The sequence below is a fragment of the Diabrotica undecimpunctata genome, chromosome 8 (assembly GCF_040954645.1).
Source record: "Diabrotica undecimpunctata isolate CICGRU chromosome 8, icDiaUnde3, whole genome shotgun sequence".
NCBI lineage: Eukaryota > Metazoa > Arthropoda > Insecta > Coleoptera > Chrysomelidae > Diabrotica > Diabrotica undecimpunctata.
In genome coordinates, this window is record NC_092810.1 from 77,181,205 (window position 1) to 77,201,434 (window position 20,230).

Below are 20,230 nucleotides of genomic sequence, written 5' to 3' on the forward strand. Positions count from 1 at the left end.
CGCGTTCCACCCGTTGTTGTCGTGTCTCTTCTTGTCTGACCTGGTGCTCGGTTTCTTTTAATCTTCTCGACCGGTATCCCAGAAGAAGTTCTGCCGGCGTCTGTCCTGTGGCATTTCTTTAGCTTCTGAACTCGTCTCTCTATGGTATTGACTCGTTGGTAGTAGATTGGGCTTCGTTCGCTCTGTATTTTATGTTTAAAGAGGTATCGTTTCCAAGCATCCGTCCGGAATTGGATTCCATTGTCTGTAATAATGGTGGAAGGTCTGCTCCATCGGTTGCAAATTTCTTCTTGCAAGAAGCGGATGACATCTCGGCTTTTGGCAGCTGTGGTGTATTTTTACTCGACCCAGGTGCTAAGGCAGTCGGTAGCTAAGAGGATGTACAGATTTTTGGTGCCTCTTGCTACTGAATAAGGTCCGAGGACATCGAATATGGGCCCTGATATATTCCACGTTGCACAGCTATATAGTAATATAGGTATTACATTTGTACTGAGTATTTTGAACATAATATACTACTGTCTACCCTTATATTAGTAAGAAATCGACTAAATAATAGTTCATGCCATCGGTAAATTTGTCTTTAGGCAATATCTATTATGCAATATACCAAAAAAAATTATGTAATATTTTATTATGTATTAGTTTTAGAATATTTTTCTCAAGTTTATGTTGGTCAAACTTCTATAGTCTACCATAAATTTCAATTTAAAAATGTTTAAAAATATTTTTTTAAATAAAAAAATTTATTTAAAAACACATCAATACTTTTGAAAAAGGAACAATGAAAAGTTATTACACAATATAGTTTAATGACTAACTATATTTTTCTGCGAGAATAATCTCAAAACCCCAATACTGCCTTATTGGTGTTTTCTAAATTGATATCTTCACATTAAGATTTTTTAACTTCTAAACATTTTGTGTAAACATATTTTTCTGTCTACTGCTTGTCTTTTGTTTTTCTTTCTTTGACGTTTAATGTTTTTTTTTAATAGTATAGAATGTTTAATGTTTTCAGTTTCGATTTTAGTTTACATTAACATTATTTAATGCTATTTTCTCGGTTAGGCAGGTATAATAAGTAAACGATTATTTGAATGACGTTCTTATCTATCGTTTCTATAGTATACAAATTTTTATTATCAGATTGTTAAAGTAAACAATATCCTTGAATAACAGCACGTCTTGCCTGTTATTTCTTATCAATTATTTTTATTTATTATAATATGATCTGTAAAAGTCGTTGAACATTTTTCTCATTCATTTAACACGCCCTTGCTTTAAACAGAAAGTGAAAATATGGCCCCTAAATTATATGGAGATGTTCTAAGTCCTTGTGTTAGGGCCGTTTTGTTGACGGCAAAGGCTTTAAATATTGCACTAGAATTTATTCCAATAAACCTTGTAGGCGGAGAACATTTATCGACAAAATATTTAAAGGTATTTATTACGTTTTTTAATGTTTTATATATTTTAATATTTAATTAATTTACAAACTTTTTCTCATTTATTTTAATTTGCCTGATTTTATTCCTAATCATTTACACGTAGATACTTAACTAAATAATTACAACGTAATTTTCTGTTAAAAAAAATTTATACATATTTAACAATGACTTAGGTACTCATTTCTTTTACTACTTCTCTAAGAATTTTTATAATAAAAAATAAAATATTTTAATTTATTACCTTAATATAATAAATTTAATCTTTTCTATTAAACCAGAAATTTAAGAAATTTTTGGTTTACCATATAATATTTAATATATTTCAAGATTGAGATGTGTTTAAACCTGATTTTCTCTCTTATAATGAGGCAAAGATGTTCATAGAATAGTCTAAGAGTTGAAGCTGAAAATACATCGTCATCAGTAATACAAAGTTTGTCCCGTAAGACGTCCATTGTACATTCATAATTATGATTCCTTGCATGCTGGCACCGAGGTGGATACAGGAAGTAGCAATAAGGAGTGAAAATGGAAAATTTTCATGGTAAAAATCGTCATCGATAGTATGTTTTAAAATACCCCCCATTGAAGGTCTCAACCCAATTAATTAAATAAAATTACAAAGGCCTGATCTTTGGTGGATACAAAAGAGGTGGCGGACAAGGCTAAAGAGGGATATATATATATATATATATATATATATATATATATATTTATATATATATATATATATATATATATATATGTATATATATATATATTTATATATATATATATATATATATATATATATATATATATATATATGTATATATATTTATTTTTATATATATATATATATATATATATATATATATATATATAGTAAACTCTTAAATATTGGGGAAATCTGCAAGAAAGACTCTAATGAGTATCAATTGTTTCGCCGAACGTTTTCGGCAAAGAGAATTAATTTGGCTTCTTCAGGGCTGAAAGAGACTAAATTATAATTAGCTACCATATATTATCTATTAAAAACATTATTGATCTTACCGTAACTTAGAATTGTAGAGTTAGAATATTAAAAAACTTCGCTAGTAAAAATATAATGGTGTTTTTTGTTACTATGTGCAAAAAACAGTTTTTTTAACGTTGGAAATGTATGGTAGCTTTGAACTTAAAACGCAAAGGTTTACCCAAGGTTAAACGAAAAACACAATGTAACTACATTTAAAAGGAGGTAATTCTTTGAATTGTCGGCAATAACTTAATTTTTAATTGTTAGAAAGTTTAAATGTGAGGTTCTGTTTTAGCCAGAACGCATGTGCTGACAAATTCAATTAGTTCTTTCGAATCTTTATGTCGTTAAGGTTCATTGGTAAAACCGAATGAAATTAAATCCCAGTATAGGGAAATATTATTTTAGATTTTCTTTTTTAATTATATTATATTGTTCATGTATTATTATAATATCTTATTGAGATGTATCTAAGAAAAGCAAGGGAATGTTATCTTTTTTAGTTAATGAAAATTAATTATTATAGTAGGTTAGTTGTTAATGGATATATCAGTCAAGTTAGTTATCTGTGATGTTGTATTGTTCTTGGTATCTGATTTAAGTAAGAAGTGGTATATATCGCTTAGATTCTTAATGTCACTCTTAACATTAATGGAGAAATCGTTAAGGAAAATATAAGACATTTCAATGAACTCTCTTTTAGATTTATTGTTCTCACGGTGGAGAATTGTAGTGTTAGTATAGTCCATGAGATGACCAGTGGAATGGACATGTTTAGCTAATGCACAGCGGTCAGGGTGAAGTCGAGAATCACTTTTGTGTAGTGTAATACGTGATTTCAATAATTTAGATGTTTGGCCGATGTAGGAATTGCTGCAAGAGAGGCATGGAATGTTGTAGACAATGTTACTAAGCCTATCTATGGGAGTCTTATCTTTTATCTTAGAATAAAGATTATTAATTGTTAGGGTTGATCTACAAGCCACATTAAGTTTAATGTTGTTATTATTATTACCAAAGCTATTTTCAACACTTTTCAGAATCATTGTTAACCCCTGAGTGATATCTCTGAAATATGGTAATGAAAAATATTTGTTGATAGGAGTATCCGAGACTGGGTTCCCACTTAAGACATCAGGATCAGCATTGTTAGTCGCGAAGGAAGGTGAAGTATCTTCGTTATGGATAGTATTAAACAAAATCTTATTCACTAATGGTGTTGGATAAGCGTTTGAAATAAAAAGTTTCTGTAGGATTTTTAGGTTTTTTGTATGAAATGAAGGATCTGATAGTTTTATTACTTTATTTTTCATCTGTTTGATTAAGTTGACTTTGGTAGAATTATTATGGTATGAGTGGTAGTCAAGGTCATCTACCAGAATGGGTCGGTTTTTGATACCAATCTATTTTAATGTTGTTGTTTTCCCTGATCATCCTTATGTCTAGAAAGGGGACGGACCAATTACCATCTTCCCTCTCTATAGTGAACTAGATGTATGGGTCATAACCATTGAAAGTATCTAATAGTTCATCTACCTTGTCATTGGGTATAGCCAAAATGATATCATCAACATATTTTTTAATAAATGGAATTTTAAAGGATGGTAAAGGAATGACTGAGTCTAATACATAATCCATAACGTAAGTTGCAATGATAGGAGAAATATTTGCTCCCATAGGGGTACCGAAAATTTGTTGATAGCATTTACCATTAAATGAGAAGTAAGTGTTGTTAAAGAGAAATTCGACGATGCTGATGAATCTGTCATAAGACATGGAACAACAACCTCTAATACGGTACCAGTTGATCCCTATTGATGTCAAGCATATTCCTAGTTGAACGTTGCTGAATAAGAATACAACGTCAAGACTAACGAGGACATAATTTGATGGTAGTATGTAATTATTATATTTATTTACCATATCAAAGGAATCTTTAATGTAATATTGAATTTCATAATTATATGCATTAGTAAGTATGTCTGTAACAAAAGCTGAGATATTTTCAGTGGGACTTCCAATGGAAGCTACTATAAGACGAGCCGATAATGTTGGTTTGTGGATTTTTGGCAAAGCATAAAACTTTGCAATGTTCCCATTATATGTTGGCATAAGGATGATCAGGGAAAACAACAACATTAAAATAGATTGGTATCAAAAACCGACCCATTCTGGTAGATACCTTAACTACCACTCATACCATACTAATTCTACCAAAGTCAACTTAATCAAACAGATGAAAAATAGAGTAATAAAACTATCAGATCCTTCATTCCATACAAAAAACCTACAAATCCTACAGAAACTTTTTATTTCAAACGCTTATCCAACACCATTAGTGAATAAGATTTTCTTTAATACTATCCATAACGAAGATACTTCACCTTTCTTCGGGACTAACAATGCTGATCCTGATGTCTTAAGTGGGAACCCAGTCTCGGATACTCCTATCAACAAATATTTTTCATTACCATATTTCAGAGATATCACTCAGGGGTTAACAATGATTCTGAAAAGTGTTGAAAATAGCTTTGGTAATAATAATAACAACATTAAACTTAATGTGGCTTGTAGATCAACCCTAACAATTAATAATCTTTATTCTAAGATAAAAGATAAGACTCCCATAGATAGGCTTAGTAACATTGTCTACAACATTCCATGCCTCTCTTGCAGCAATTCCTACATCGGCCAAACATCTAAATTATTGAAATCACGTATTACACTACACAAAAGTGATTCTCGACTTCACCCTGACCGCTGTGCATTAGCTAAACATGTCCATTCCACTGGTCATCTCATGGACTATACTAAAACTACAATTCTCCACCGTGAGAACAATAAATCTAAAAGAGAGTTCATTGAAATGTCTTATATTTTCCTTAACGATTTCTCCATTAATGTTAAGAGTGACATTAAGAATCTAAGCGATATGTACCACTTCTTACTTAAATCAGATGCCAAGAACAATACAACATGACAGATAACTAACTTGACTGATATATCCATTAACAACTAACCTACTTTAATAATTAATTTTCATTAACTAAAAAAGATAACATTCCCTTGCTTTTCTTAGATACATCTCAATAAGATATTATAATAATACATGAACAATATAATATAATTAAAAAAGAAAATCTAAAATAATATTTCCCTATACTGGGATTTAATTTCATTCGGTTTTACGGTTTTACCAATGAACCTTAACGACATAAAGATTCGAAAGAACTAATTGAATTTGTCAGCACATGCGTTCTGGCTAAAACAGAACATCACATTTAAACTTTCTAACAATTAAAAATTTAGTTATTGCCGACAATTCAAAGAATTACCTCCTTTTAAATGTAGTTACATTGTGTTTTTCGTTTAACCTTGGGTAAACCTTTGCGTTTTAAGTTCAAAGCTACCATACATTTCCAACGTTAAAAAAACTGTTTTTTGCAGATAGTAACAAAAAACACCATTATGTTGTTACTAGCAAAGTTTTTTAATATTCTAACTCTACAATAATTCTTAGTTACGGTAAGATCAATAATGTTTTTAATAGATAATATATGGTAGCTAATTATAATTTATTCCCTTTCATCCCTGAAGAAGCCAAATTAATTCTCTTTGGCGAAAACGTTTGGCGAAACAATTGATACTCAGCTTAGATACTTAGAGTCTTTCTTGCAGATTTCCCCAATATTTAAGAGGTTACTATTTAACTTATCTGCAAAGATTAAATTTCTTTTCTATATATATATATATATATATATATATATATATATATATATATATATATATATATATATATATATATATATATATATATATATATAAGTAAGAGTAAAAAGTAATGGCATGTCTCGCAAAACAGAAAAACAAAAATGGTATATCGATGGAAGGCAACCGTATATACGTATTTCTGACTATTGGTCGTCTTCAGTACGGTGCAGCCAAGTTAGAAAACGAGCATACTAACTTGGGAAAGGATCACTACAGGAGCAATGCAACCAATTTGTGGCATTAGAGTTAGAAGACCCTGATGGTTTCCAGGGCAACGACTAACACCAACCACGGAGGAAGCTACAGCTACCTGGGGAAAGGAATGCCAAACGTTGAAACGTTTAAAACAAATGGAAAAGGATAATGCGAGTGAATAATAAAAGTAAAAAGTAATGGCATGTCTCGCAAAACAGAAAAACAAAAATGGTATATCGATGGAAGGCAACCGTATATACGTATTTCTGACTATTGGTCGTCTTCAGTACGGTGCAGCCAAGTTAGACTTTATTATTCACCCCCCAGTTTATTATTCACTCGCATTATCCTTTTCCATTTGTTTTAAACGTGTCAACGTTTGGCATTCCTTTCCCCAGGTAGCTGTAGCTTCCTCCGTGGTTGGTGTTAGTCGTTGCCCTGGAAACCATCAGGGTCTTCTAACTCTAATGCCACAAATTGGTTGCATTGCTCCTGTAGTGATCCTTTCCCAAGTTAATATGCTCCTTTTCTAACTTGGCTGCACCGTACTGAAGACGACCAATAGTCAGAAATACGTATATACGGTTGCCTTCCATCGATATACCATTTTTGTTTTTCTGTTTTGCGAGACATGCCATTACTTTTTACTTTTATTATTCACTCGCATTATCCTTTTCCATTTGTTTTAAACGTTTCAACGTTTGGCATTCCTTTCCCCAGGTAGCTGTAGCTTCCTCCGTGGTTGGTGTTAGTCGTTGCCCTGGAAACCATCAGGGTCTTCTAACTCTAATGCCACAAATTGGTTGCATTGCTCCTGTAGTGATCCTTTCCCAAGTTAATATGCTTCTTTTCTAACTTGGCTGCACCGTACTGAAGACGACCAATAGTCAGAAATACGTATATACGGTTGCCTTCCATCGATATACCATTTTTGTTTTTCTGTTTTGCGAGACATGCCATTACTTTTTACTTTTATTATTCACTCGCATTATCCTTTTCCATTTGTTTTAAACGTTTCAACGTTTGGCATTCCTTTCCCCAGGTAGCTGTAGCTTCCTCCGTGGTTGGTGTTAGTCGTTGCCCTGGAAACCATCAGGGTCTTCTAACTCTAATGCCACAAATTGGTTGCATTGCTCCTGTAGTGATCCTTTCCCAAGTTAATATACTCCTTTTCTAACTTGGCTGCACCGTACTGAAGACGACCAATAGTCAGAAATACGTATATACGGTTGCCTTCCATCGATATACCATTTTTGTTTTTCTGTTTTGCGAGACATGCCATTACTTTTTACTTTTATTATTCACTCGCATTATCCTTTTCCATATATATATATATATATATATATATATATATATATATATATATATATATATATATATATATATATATATTGTTATGATGTATTGTTTGTTAATGATGAGCAATGAGTGTTTTTTTAATAATATAGGGTTTTTATCGCGGTTCTCAAAGAATTAATTTGTAAGTACTTTTTTAAATTATCTTTATTATATCTATTATGAAACACATATATATCTAACCTAGCCAATGTAAATTTAAAATAAACTATCTTTAAATTGAAATTCTTATGAAACTAATTAAATTCTATAGACAATGTAAAATTTAAACAAACTATCTACAAAATTGAAATTGTTATGACCCTAACTAAATTATATTAACAAAATTTTGTACCTTTCTGTCACTGAATGCCTAAATGAACTGTTTTCCACTATATAGATTCTAATCACCACTGAATGTCTTCGTACTTCGGTTATCCTTGTTTTTGTGAAATTACTTTTTCCAATTATCAGCTTCTACTAATTTAAGATATATTTTTCTTCACCAGCATTTATAAACCACCAAGCAAACCAGCAAAACAGCATTTATATTTATTCTTCTTTTCAATATACCAATATCCAATTATTATAAGTTGATTTATACTAATCTCCAATCATAATATAATTTTAATTTCTTCCAATATCCATATCCAATATTCTTCTAATATACTTTTTTAATCTTCAATAATTATTTGTGTATAATTATAAATGTGCATTAAAATATATGCATAATTTTTAATCTTCATTTAACTCACTATATTAAACAATTTGACTATTTGTAACTGATTGACTAACTGAATGCACTGGACCTACTTTCTTACTAAACTGCCATCTTGAATCCAAATCACGGGTATTTATATCTTTTCGGATGTTCCAGAACCATCTGGTAAGAAATCATGTTCGATTTGTTCTATTTCTTCTATATGGATGTTCTCGAAAAAAGTATATGTTCGATCCACAGACATAACCATTATTTCGAGAATGTTCGACCGTAAACAATGGTCAAATTCTGCATTCTGGAGAATTCGTTAATTTTCTATTGATAATTTTGTTGACATTTAGGCTTTTCAGATCAGAATAAACATTTAAATTAGTAACTAACACTCTAATTTAATAAAATATACATTTTAAACAATATATTATTATAACCCCACTTTATATTCCCAATTATTTCCTAAAATGTTACTTGGAGAGTATGTATAGTTGGTTGCCTAGTCACATGGCTCACTTAAATAAATCTACCACATTATAATTACTAAAATACAACTTTTTACAATTATTATATGCTAATTTCGTAAAAATGCCCTCACATAAATATATTTTTATAGAATTCTCTAGTATATAACTTATTAAAATAACCAAATACTTTTATATATCTAATATTATCTAGTATATAATTTATAAATTATTTTCTATAAACACTAATCATATCAATACCCCAAAATAATATTTAAAATAAATAATTTACTTATTATTTTTTTAAATATTAATTTTCTTATCCACATACCTTAATAAATTAATAATTCAATTTTTTTAAATACATCCCTGTTCGCTGTCTATGTCAAACTGTCATGTCAAATAGAAGTTTGTGTGTTGTATGTTTGTGTTTACATTTTACAATGGATGTTAGGATACAAATCTAGGAATTATTTCCATTCAAAAGGCTTTCATCCATATAAATTGGTAAGTTTTACACTTTATTATATTAGAAAGACATTTATAAAATCAATTTTGTATCTAACCCCAAATTATGATTTTTAGGGTACCAAACAATTTCCATATATACAAAATTCAACAAGTATGATGTCAAATTTATTCACAACAATGAAATCTACCATCTATTTAACAAATCAAGTCTATTGAATAAAATGGATATATCAGTAAGCTGGTAGTGTTATTATATTTGTGTTAAAGGTATAGAAAACATTATTCAATCTCTTCATGATATTGAAAAATGTCGTTGATATGAAACATGCCTCTTAGTCTGTTCTCTGCATCTATTAACACATAACTATTTAGTCCATTCTGATTTTCAATTCTGTATGGACCTTCAAACATTGGTTGTAATTTCTTACAACGATTTTCTTTAACATTACTGTTTCTAAGTGAACGAATTAACACTTGGTCTCCTTTTTGAAATGTGATTGGTTTTTTTATATTTCGATTTTGTCTTCTGATATATTTTTCAGCTTTCCTCCTAATTCGGTTATTCACTTTCTGCATTACTTGTTCTAACATATCCTGATTATATTCACTAATCCACTTTCTGTTTCCTATATGGCCAAACAATAAATATTCTGGTACTTCCTCTGTATTCAAATTATGTGTATTATTTAAAAAATATTCTACTTGTGGTATATGTTGCTGCCAAGTTTCATGTTGATTTTGGCCCAGTATCCTTAAATATTTTATAACTTCTTTAATATATCTTTCTGCAGGATTTGCCTGAGGATGTCTGATACTTGTAAAATGAATGTTGATTCCCTTTTTCTCACAAAATGCCCGAAATTTTTGGTTGTTAAAATATGTAGCATTATCTATTATGCAATTTCTAAATGGTCCTATTTCTTCGAAAAATTGATTAATATATAATTTTAATGTTTTAACATTTGTTCTGGAGCAGGGATATAGTTTAATAAATTTTGTATATAAATCATCTATCACTAGTATATGCTTTTTTCCTGTTGGACTGAGAACTAAATTTGAAATAAAATCCATGGAAACTGTATTTAGTTTTTCATATACAACATTAGATTTATATGTGTTCTGGTTTTTGAAATTCTTTTCTTTGTTTAGTTGACATATTGGGCATTGGGTAGTAATTTCTTTTGCTATACTTATGTCATTCTTTGCAAAATAATTGTCCCTAAATAGCATCCATAGCTTTCTTGAACCAATATGCATATAATTGTTATGTAAATTTTTCAATATTTTCTTTGCTAAAGTTCTAGTTATTACATATACTTCTATGCCATTTATTATTTTATAATAAACTCCATCTTTCTTAAGGACTTTTTGTTTTTCACTCAAATTGATCTGATCTCTTATAATTTCTTCTTTAGAATATAATCCAGTACTTTCTACTAATTGATTTAATCCAATTTTTATTGTTCGCTGCCCTTTTTGTGATGTATTTTCTAACCTTGATAAAGCATCTGCCACTATATTGGATTTTCCAGAAATGTATTTGATTTCAAAGCAGTATTCACTAAGTATTAGACCGATGTATTCTACTGTTTCCATATTTGTTATTTAATATAGACGTTAAAGTTTGGTGATCTGTTTTTATTGTAAATTCATTACCCAACAAATAAAATCTTAATTTTGTGACACAGTGTATTATACTTGCTAGTTCTAATTCTGAAACTGAGTAACCCTTTTCATGTGGCTTTGTGATTCTTGAAATTAATTGTATTGGGTATTCGACCCCATCATGTATTTGTAATAATACCCTTGATAATCTCTCTATTGATGCATCTGTTCTTAATATGAATGGCTGTGTGTAGTCAGGATAGTATATTTTCAAATTTGACAGAAAAATGTTTTTAATCTCTTGGAATGCTAGTTCTTTTCTCTGATCCCATCTCCATTTTACACCTTTTTTCAGTAGTTCAAGTAATGGAATTTCTTTTATACTTAGATCTGGTATCATCCTTTTATAATAATTAATTATTCCAATGAATCCTCTTAAAGTTCTTAAATTGTGTGGTGTTTTATATTCCTGAATGATTTGTGTCCGTTCTGGATCCATTTCGATTCCCTTAGTATTAAGTTTATAACCTAGATATATTACTTCTTTTTGAAAAAATGTACATTTTTCTTGATTTATTTTTAGTCCAACTTTGTCTAATCTATTTATTATAATTTTTAGGTGTTTCTCATGATCTTCAGCCGTTTTAGAAAAAATTAATATATCATCAATGTAGTGAATTACAAAATGTTCATATTGATCCAAAATATCATGAAGACATCTACATAGAGCACTGCAAGATGATTGAAGTCCAAATGGTACTACTTTGAATTGATATACTACTCCATCTATCTGAAATCCTGTATACTGTCTACTTTTTCTTTCTAGAGGTATTAACCAAAAACTATGCTGTAAATCGATTTTAGTGAAAAATGACATTCCTGTAATTCTTCCTAGTATTCCATCTATACTCATTGGTGCTTCAAATTGCTTTTCAGTGATCTTGTTAATATTCCTTGCATCCAAACATAACCTGATTTCCCCTGATCTTTTACGTACTACTACTATTGGATTTATAAAACGTGTGTCTGCCTTCTCAATGATTCCATCTTCTAACATATTATTAATTGTTTTGTTTACTTCTTCTCTGTATTTATATGGTATTGGGTATGATTTTGTTTTAAAATCTTTTTCTTCTTTAACTTTTATACTATGGATATAATTTTGTGCAATTCTATTTTCTTTATTGACAAGTCCCTTGTGTTGCTGCAATATGGAAACGACTATTGATTTATATTCTTCAGGGCAATTTAAAACTTTCATCATATCTTCTTCTTTACAAATAACATTATTCTTCATTATGTACTCATTATTCCTTGCTTCCAATTTTACGCACTCCACCTCGTAGGCATCCATCTGCTTAAAATTTCCATTCCTTAAATATTCACTACAATTATTCTTTACATTCTTTTGGGACATTTCCCTATCATCAAAATACATTTCTTCTTCATAAACATCATTATTTTCTTTTAATAATATCCTATCAACTCTTATTCCTTCTTCCACCTCATCTTTCTGCATAAATTTAATTATTTGCCCTTCTAAAGTTACCATTTTTTCTTCAAAATCTATCTTTACTTTCTTCTTTTCCAATTCATCATTTCCCATTAATATATCAACACATAAATCCTTGACAATAAATCCTTGCATATTAATTTCTTTATTAAGAATATTAATTTTAAAATTGGCTAGTTTATCAATTTCACCCAACTTCTTATTATTTGCACCAATAATTTTAATTTTTGGAATCTTTATTATATCTGATAGTTTTAATGTATTAAAAATAAAATTCTCCGAGACTAAAGTACTTTCTGAACCAGTATCTATCATAATTTTAATCATTTTATTTTTGGCCAAAGCATTTATATAAATTAAATTAATAGATTCAATAATTTTATCTTCATCTAAAGAAATAAATTCAGAAGGTTTTTCATAATAGCAATGGCCTAACTTGTAATTCAGAAAGTTTACTGAACAAAATTTTGATTATTAGAATTGTCAGATTGTATCTGACCACTTGGATCTGATGTACTATGTCTTTCCCTACTATGACTTCTACTCACATTTTCTTGCCTTGTACGATTTCGTTCCCTGTCTTCGCAGCTCCTATTCCTTCGAACACAATTTACCTGTCTGTTATAGTTATGTCGCTCTATATTTCTTCTATTGTTAAAATCTTGTCTATTATTATTAGTACTGTTATTAAAATGTTGTCTATTATAACTAGTATTGTTATTACAATTCTGTCTATTTTGATTACTGTTATTATTATTAAAATTTTGTAAATTATTACCATATCTATAATTATTGTTATATGATTGTCTATATTGTTGATTATCATTTTTATTATATTGAAAGTTATTATTGTTTTTTCTGTTGTTATTATTACTTGTCATATTGCCTCTTTGTATTCTTTGAATAAAATTAATAAAACTATCTATCGTTTGAATATTTTCTACAGTTACTGTTTGCACAACATCAGCATCAAAATGTCTAGATACATTTAAGACTGTTTCATCCTCTCTAAGTGGTGGTTCTAAATATTTTGCAACTGTTATCAGTTTTAATGCATAATCTACCATATTTGATTTTAAATTGTGATTATACTTTCCAAAATATAGAATTTCTCTAAACTTGGCTTGCTCTAATTCACCCCAATAATAATTTAAAAATTTATTTTCAAATGTTTGAAAATTATCTAAATCATTTTCAATACTAGCAAACCAAGTTGCTGCATTGTCATTTAATGTCATTCTAATATAATCTTTAATATCATAAATATTATTAACTAATCTTAATTTATGTTTTAAACTGTTTATGTATACTCTAGGATGCAAATTTTTTATATTACCAGTGAATTTAATCCCAGTCTCATTTGTTAAATTTAAGTAAGGTCTCCCTATGTCTCTCATTTGTGAAATATCATCTATTCTCTGTTCCACATTTCTTATTTGATTACTATTTATTTGGATATTTTTTTGTATATCGTCTAATTTTTCTTCTGCGTTTCTCCTGTCTTCGTTAATTTTTACTTCTAAGTTACATTTCTGCAACTCTATTTTCTGTTCTATATCTATCTTATTATCTTGAATAATCCTCTTTACTTCTGTCCTCTCATTGTCTATCCTTTTCTTGTAGTCATTCCGTATACTTTTTATTTCATTTGCTACTTTTTTCTCTGCAGCTTCAAGTTTTTTATCCATTTGTTTTACAATTTTATTATTATTATCTTCTATTTTCTTTTCTAATTTTCTATGATTCTCTTCCAATTTCTGTTCCATTTTTTTCATGTCTTCTTTGACTTCTTTTGAATTCTGTTCCATTTTTTGTTCTATCTTTTTCATTAATTCAAAGGTTCAAATCGCGACATAATATGAAATAATTCAACAGCAAGTAAAAGTACTTTTTTTTACCTATTTCTTTGTCGTCTTCTGAATCTTCATTTCCATTCGTTCCTATCTAAGCACATGTTATCCACAAGGTACTTCTTCATTTTTTATTCACTACTCTTTTTGCTATGGCTTTCGTCATTTTATTTATTCATATCGTTCTCACTCATAACACATATTGGGTAGTTTATTGTTTCATTAAACTTTTTCTGTTTATATCCGTATCATATAAGTTTTCTAGTTATTATAGCGTATATAGTGTAAGTAAAATAGCTAGGACAGTTCGAGCGCAAAAACGAAGATTTGGCGGAGGCGCCCCATGTTATTCTTATGGAGCGTAACCACCAAAATCTAAGGTCCATTCTGGGCATTTTTGGCTCTTTTCGAAGTGGAGGCTCGACCCCTCGTCGGATCGCGACGTATGAGGTGTCAAACGAACGGGAAGGGGACGGGGAACACGTAGAGGGAAAAAACAAAGATGGCGGCATAGTCAAAACGGCACTATAACGTATCTCCGGATCTATTGGTCCGATTGCAACGTATGAGGTGTCAAACGAACGGGAAGAAAACGGGTAACACGTAGAGAGAAAAAAACAAAGATGGTGGTATAGTCAAAACGGCACTATAACGTATCTCAGGGTCTATTGGTCTGATTGCAACGTATAAGGCGTCAAATGAAAGAGGAGGAGGTAACGAATACATTGAGATGAAAAACAAGCAACAAGATCAATGCCAAAATGGCACTATAACGTATCTCAGGGTCTATTGGTCCGATTGCAACGTATAAGGCGTCAAATGAAAGGGGAGGGGGTAACGAATACATTGAGATGAAAAACAAGCAACAAAATCAACGCCAAAATGGCACTATAACGTATCTCGGGGTCTATTGGTCCGATTCCAACGTATGAAGCGTTAAACGAAAGGTGAGAGAATAATGTATACATCAAGATGAAAACATGAAACAAAATCAATGCCAAAACGACACTATAACGTATCTCAGGGTCTATTGGTCCGATTGCAACGTATAAAGCGTCAAATGAAAGAGGAGGGGGTAACGAATACATTGAGATGAAAAACAAGCAACAAAATCAATGCCAAAATGGCACTATAACGTATCTCAGGATCTATTAACCCGATTACTACGTATGAGGTATCAAATGAATATAACGTACAGCAGCGGCTATCGCTGGAAATAAAACGAATAGGAACGTTTACCATTCTTTCACTATGACCAAACCAACATTCATCCACTCTATAATCTTCACAGTAACGCATGAAAAGTAACGAGCTGCATACTATATTTTTTACATACTACATAAAAATGTTAGCAAGGACAATCAAGCAATAAGTAATGCTTAAATGTAATAAGTAATGGGTAAATGTAATAAGTAATAAACTGCTGTTAGTATCTAAGAAAAGGAATGATAGTAAGTTAATGAATATAAAGCCATGTATAAAAATGATTAAAAGCATGCCATGAAAGGAACGTAGTCAATTCGGTTCAAACAAACATTTGTTGAAAAACAAAAATTTATTCTTAACGGCAGTCACCAACGTGAAGGTACGACTACACGACCGCCGGGAGAGGTTATGTTAGTATGGGACAAACAGTTAGTATGAATGAAGTCATTTACATAATATGATAATTTATTTAATAATTATACTTAACTTATTAAGATCAGCTCATAATTTAACATGGTTTAGAAGACATCTTTTATTGATGGACATCTTTTATGTTAAGACATCGACACTTTGGTGTAAATTCATTAGTTACTATGTTGTATAGCGTTCAAATCAATTATTGGGGACTAATAACTCTAGGTTATCTTTAAAAATAGGAAATTCTCCGACTCCTGTTTTGGGACAGGCTATCGAAAAACAAACTTAAAACTAAATCGAAGAAAGCCGTTAAGTTATCGATTGTCTTAGGAGGCTGCACGAACACATAGCTCTGGAGTTAACCAGAACGGTTCATTAATTTGCCAGCGGTCCATGATATCTTTTTAGTGGTCATATCTAAACATCTTTTTTAAATGCGCTAATCTTAAGTATCGTGATTTGGAAATAATATTTAGAAAATTAAGATCTATTACAATTATCATATAATATAAAAAACGAAAAGCGAAATGAAATGGTGAAATAATGACTAATAAATTCTGAATCAGATATATTTTAAGTTGTAATAAATAAACCACGTTATAAAAACGACAATATACAATTTGCATCCATCTTAAAGTCAATCATCAAGGATAAATGTTAAAATATGACTATTGATATATTAGATATATTACTTTGCGTTAATCAACATCCATCTTAGAATCAATTAAATAATGGCCCCACGGAAGTGTATCATATGACTCCGGAAGGTGATGTCTTTTATCATCATTGGGGCTTAGCGCAATCTTGCTTTGTGTTATGGTATAAACATGGTGCTTATCTGAGCGTATTAGATTCTGTGAAGCATACACCTTTTTTAAGTTATCCAAACACTCTACATAGTCCTCAAACGTAATTTTCGTGTTCACCACAGATTTCTTTACCCCCTTCGCCTTCTTTGTTAACCTAAAATTTTTAATAATTACTTCAATTTCTTCATCCTCATATTCTTCATCTTTCAACTTTTTATGTTTTTCTTTTAGCTCATCTTCAGTGGCAGCTACTTTTGTTGTATACAATTTAGATCGGAGACCGGAGTCAGTCATAATGCGACCTTTATTCTCATCTTTCATCATGCCCAACACCTTCTTGTTAACCTGAGGGATACCATAAATATTGTCTTTACGATAGTCTGAGGTATCAAAATATTTGTAGCAATCTTCTTTCATAGCCTCATATGGGTCTTGTTCACGTATTTCCACGATTACACTATCGGTATCAGTATAGCAAGTTGTAAAGTTTTCTCCGAACCTGCCAGCTAAGTATCCATACTGAAAATCATAGATTGTTGTTTTAGCCAAGTCTAAAATACTCATTCCGATATAGATTGGTTTATCTAACCATATTTCAGCTCTACGCATCTCAACAGCTACCAAGTTTTCACTAAAAATCGTTGCATTCTTAAACAATGGGCTACTTATTCTAGCTTCAGCTCCGTAACGACCCTCCCACAAAGTAAGCAACTTTATATCAACGCGCTTGCGCACTGATTCCATAGTCTTCCCGAACACTGCATTATTCATAAGCTTAAAAAGATCCTTTTCAAACTCATTGTTCGCTGCCTTCCGGAGATTTGTATTAAGATCGATGTATGACTTTAACCATGGAGCCTGTTTGAATTTCAATACTCTATGTATCTTTTTCAGGATCAATCCATTTGCAAGCGCCTGTTGTAGTGCTCTATAATGTATTACATATCTTTCTTTATCCTGTAGGGTAGCCATTAATTTAGTCTGCTCTCGCGGACGTGTAGGAGGAAGCATATTCTTAGAATTTAAAGACTCAGGACAAAACGGGATATCTTTATGACGATCATGAAGATGTTGAGGGTACGCCAGATCAACCTCGAGAATGTACCCTTCAGAAGCATCGTCAGCAATGGAAAGGACATCAATATTGGCATCGACCCACTCGAAACCCCCATATGGAAGATATTGAGACATGGCCCAACCATACTGATTATTAACATCAAAATACATAAGGAACGTTTTTGGTTTAGATGGGTCATAGTTGTTGATGTATGGATTGTTAGCTTTCACACGTCTTTTAGAGCAAACTTGACTAAGACCACCACGAATACCACGTTCAACAAACAAATGCATGTCAGGATCGGTTAAAAGCTCCAGTTCTTGACCTGTATATTTAAGCATTGCATCCCACGTAAAACCAGGTAAAGTATAATAGTGAGCAGGGTCAAGATTATAAGTTCGAAGAGAGCTGGATCGGAATCGCTCAAAGATATCTGCAAGAAGAAGAATGTCAGTTTTCATATATAAATCGACATAATCCCCGAGAGTTGCACAATTGAATGACGACCAGACTTCTTGAGCGCGACGATAATGTCGACGAGGACATGGCTTATCTTCAAGTTTATTGTAAAAAGACTCAATAGGAGGCAAAGAAGTCTCACAGAATTTTTTAAATGAATCTATATAATCATATGGCATGATACCTTTTTTAGTTAGAAGATGGAAATTCTCCTCAGGAAGCGAAGTATATTGGGACTTGAGATTAGGAAACTCGGGGAGGTACTAAGCTAATTTATCAAGAGAATAAGACATAAATCGATAACTATCAATAAAACGGAATTTAATTCGAGCATCATCAATATGTTTTGTAAAAGAAATGTATTTTTCCTTAGTAATAGGAAGAAGATCTACGGGACCTTTGATGTGTGTAGCAATATCGTTAATAATAAAATGTGCGTCATATCCGGAGAGATTATGAAATATTATTGGAATTGTATGAACATCTTTGTAATTAATGTTACACCCTTCGTGAGCTGCACCTCTATAATTATTGTCAGGAATAAAGTGATCATGGTCTCGCACTTTCTTATCATTGGGGGAAAAGCGCTGCTCACAGATATGGCAATGAGTGGCTGCATGGAAATCGCTCTCTTGCTGAGTTGTCATATTTATATCATATGGGCACATAAACACCGTAGAAACATCCTCAGCAAGCTGATTAAGTTTATCTGCGAACCATTTCATGCAATCCTTTCCTCGATATGAGTCATAAAACGACAAAGTGTCATCATACGAGCATTTAAAGAAATAACCAACTGCTACAGGAATATGCTCTTGAGGTTTTTTAGGATCTCCTGTACGTTTCAAAGCACTCTCGAGATCCGCGTACACGGCGAAGGGGGCTTTAATCTTATTACGAAAATTCTTAAATTTCAACATTTTATGACTTTCGTCGGGCATTTTAATGGCTGTTTCATTAATTCTTATACAATCTACCATATGAGCTTCAAGCTGTTTTGACGATGAAAACGGTTGTAGGCATCTATCACATATAAGATCTGATCGGCCGCTGCAGCATGCCTTATGAATATTCAACTTTTCTTGTGATCGAAAGTAATGGAGGCAGGCATCGCAGAAATATTTGGCTCCATCACGTTTGCTAAGCTGCTTGGAGAGGAGGCGGGACAGGCTTTTTATCCAAACGTAATGGTATCTAATAGGACCTTCGGTATCATCATATTTATCTTGAATTAAAAGCAAATTCACATGTTTATCCTTCTTGTTTTTAGTTAGAAATGTAGGGAGGGTCGTAAAATCTCCTTTGTCTTTTTTCAAAACGTATACATTAATTGAAATGTCATTCTGTTTTTCAAAATTAGGAATCTGCCTCATCGTCATTGGCCACTGTATTCCCTTCAACTTCAACACTTGCGAGTAGTGCGGATATTTAGACACTCTTTGAGGATCTTTATCAATAGGATTCAACGCTGATATGACAGACCACGCAAAGCATGCCTCATCATCATTTTTGACGTTAACGCATGCTTCCTTTCTCTTTATTTGAGGAGGAAGTTCAATATAAGAGGAACCAAGTTGTGGTGTGTATTTGTTAATGTTTACCCCCAGGTTAACAACAGCCTTTAGTGCCCAGCCACTATCTCTCTCTTGGAATTCCTCTAGCTTTTTGCTGAGGGGTTCAGACACATGGTTTTCAAACCATTCGTCAAGATTTGTGTCTTTGTATATTGGAGAGTTTGATGTGGTAAAATATTTAGTGTCTTTTAGGATTTTCTCTCCGCTAGCTATCTCGAATTCTCCCCCAAAAGCAGTATTAACTTTAACTACCTCATCCTTCTTTAGCGCGTTTTGAATCCTACGTTTGAATAGCGCCTTGCAATCTACTAGGAAACTGCTGGGGTCTTTGTGTTTGAGGTTTG

The 20,230-nt window shown here is 31.5% G+C and overlaps 1 protein-coding gene across 1 annotated transcript in view; it reads left to right on the plus strand.

The window, feature by feature from the left end:
* Positions 1-1,188: 1,188 nt before the first annotated feature.
* The window catches only part of LOC140447709 (glutathione S-transferase 1-1-like), a 172,942-nt gene continuing 153,900 nt past the window's right edge, over positions 1,189-20,230 (plus strand). The window contains exon 1 of the mRNA XM_072540515.1: positions 1,189-1,443. Coding sequence (XP_072396616.1) covers positions 1,303-1,443 — 141 coding nt within the window. The 5' untranslated portion in view covers positions 1,189-1,302. The remainder of the gene's footprint in view (positions 1,444-20,230) is intronic.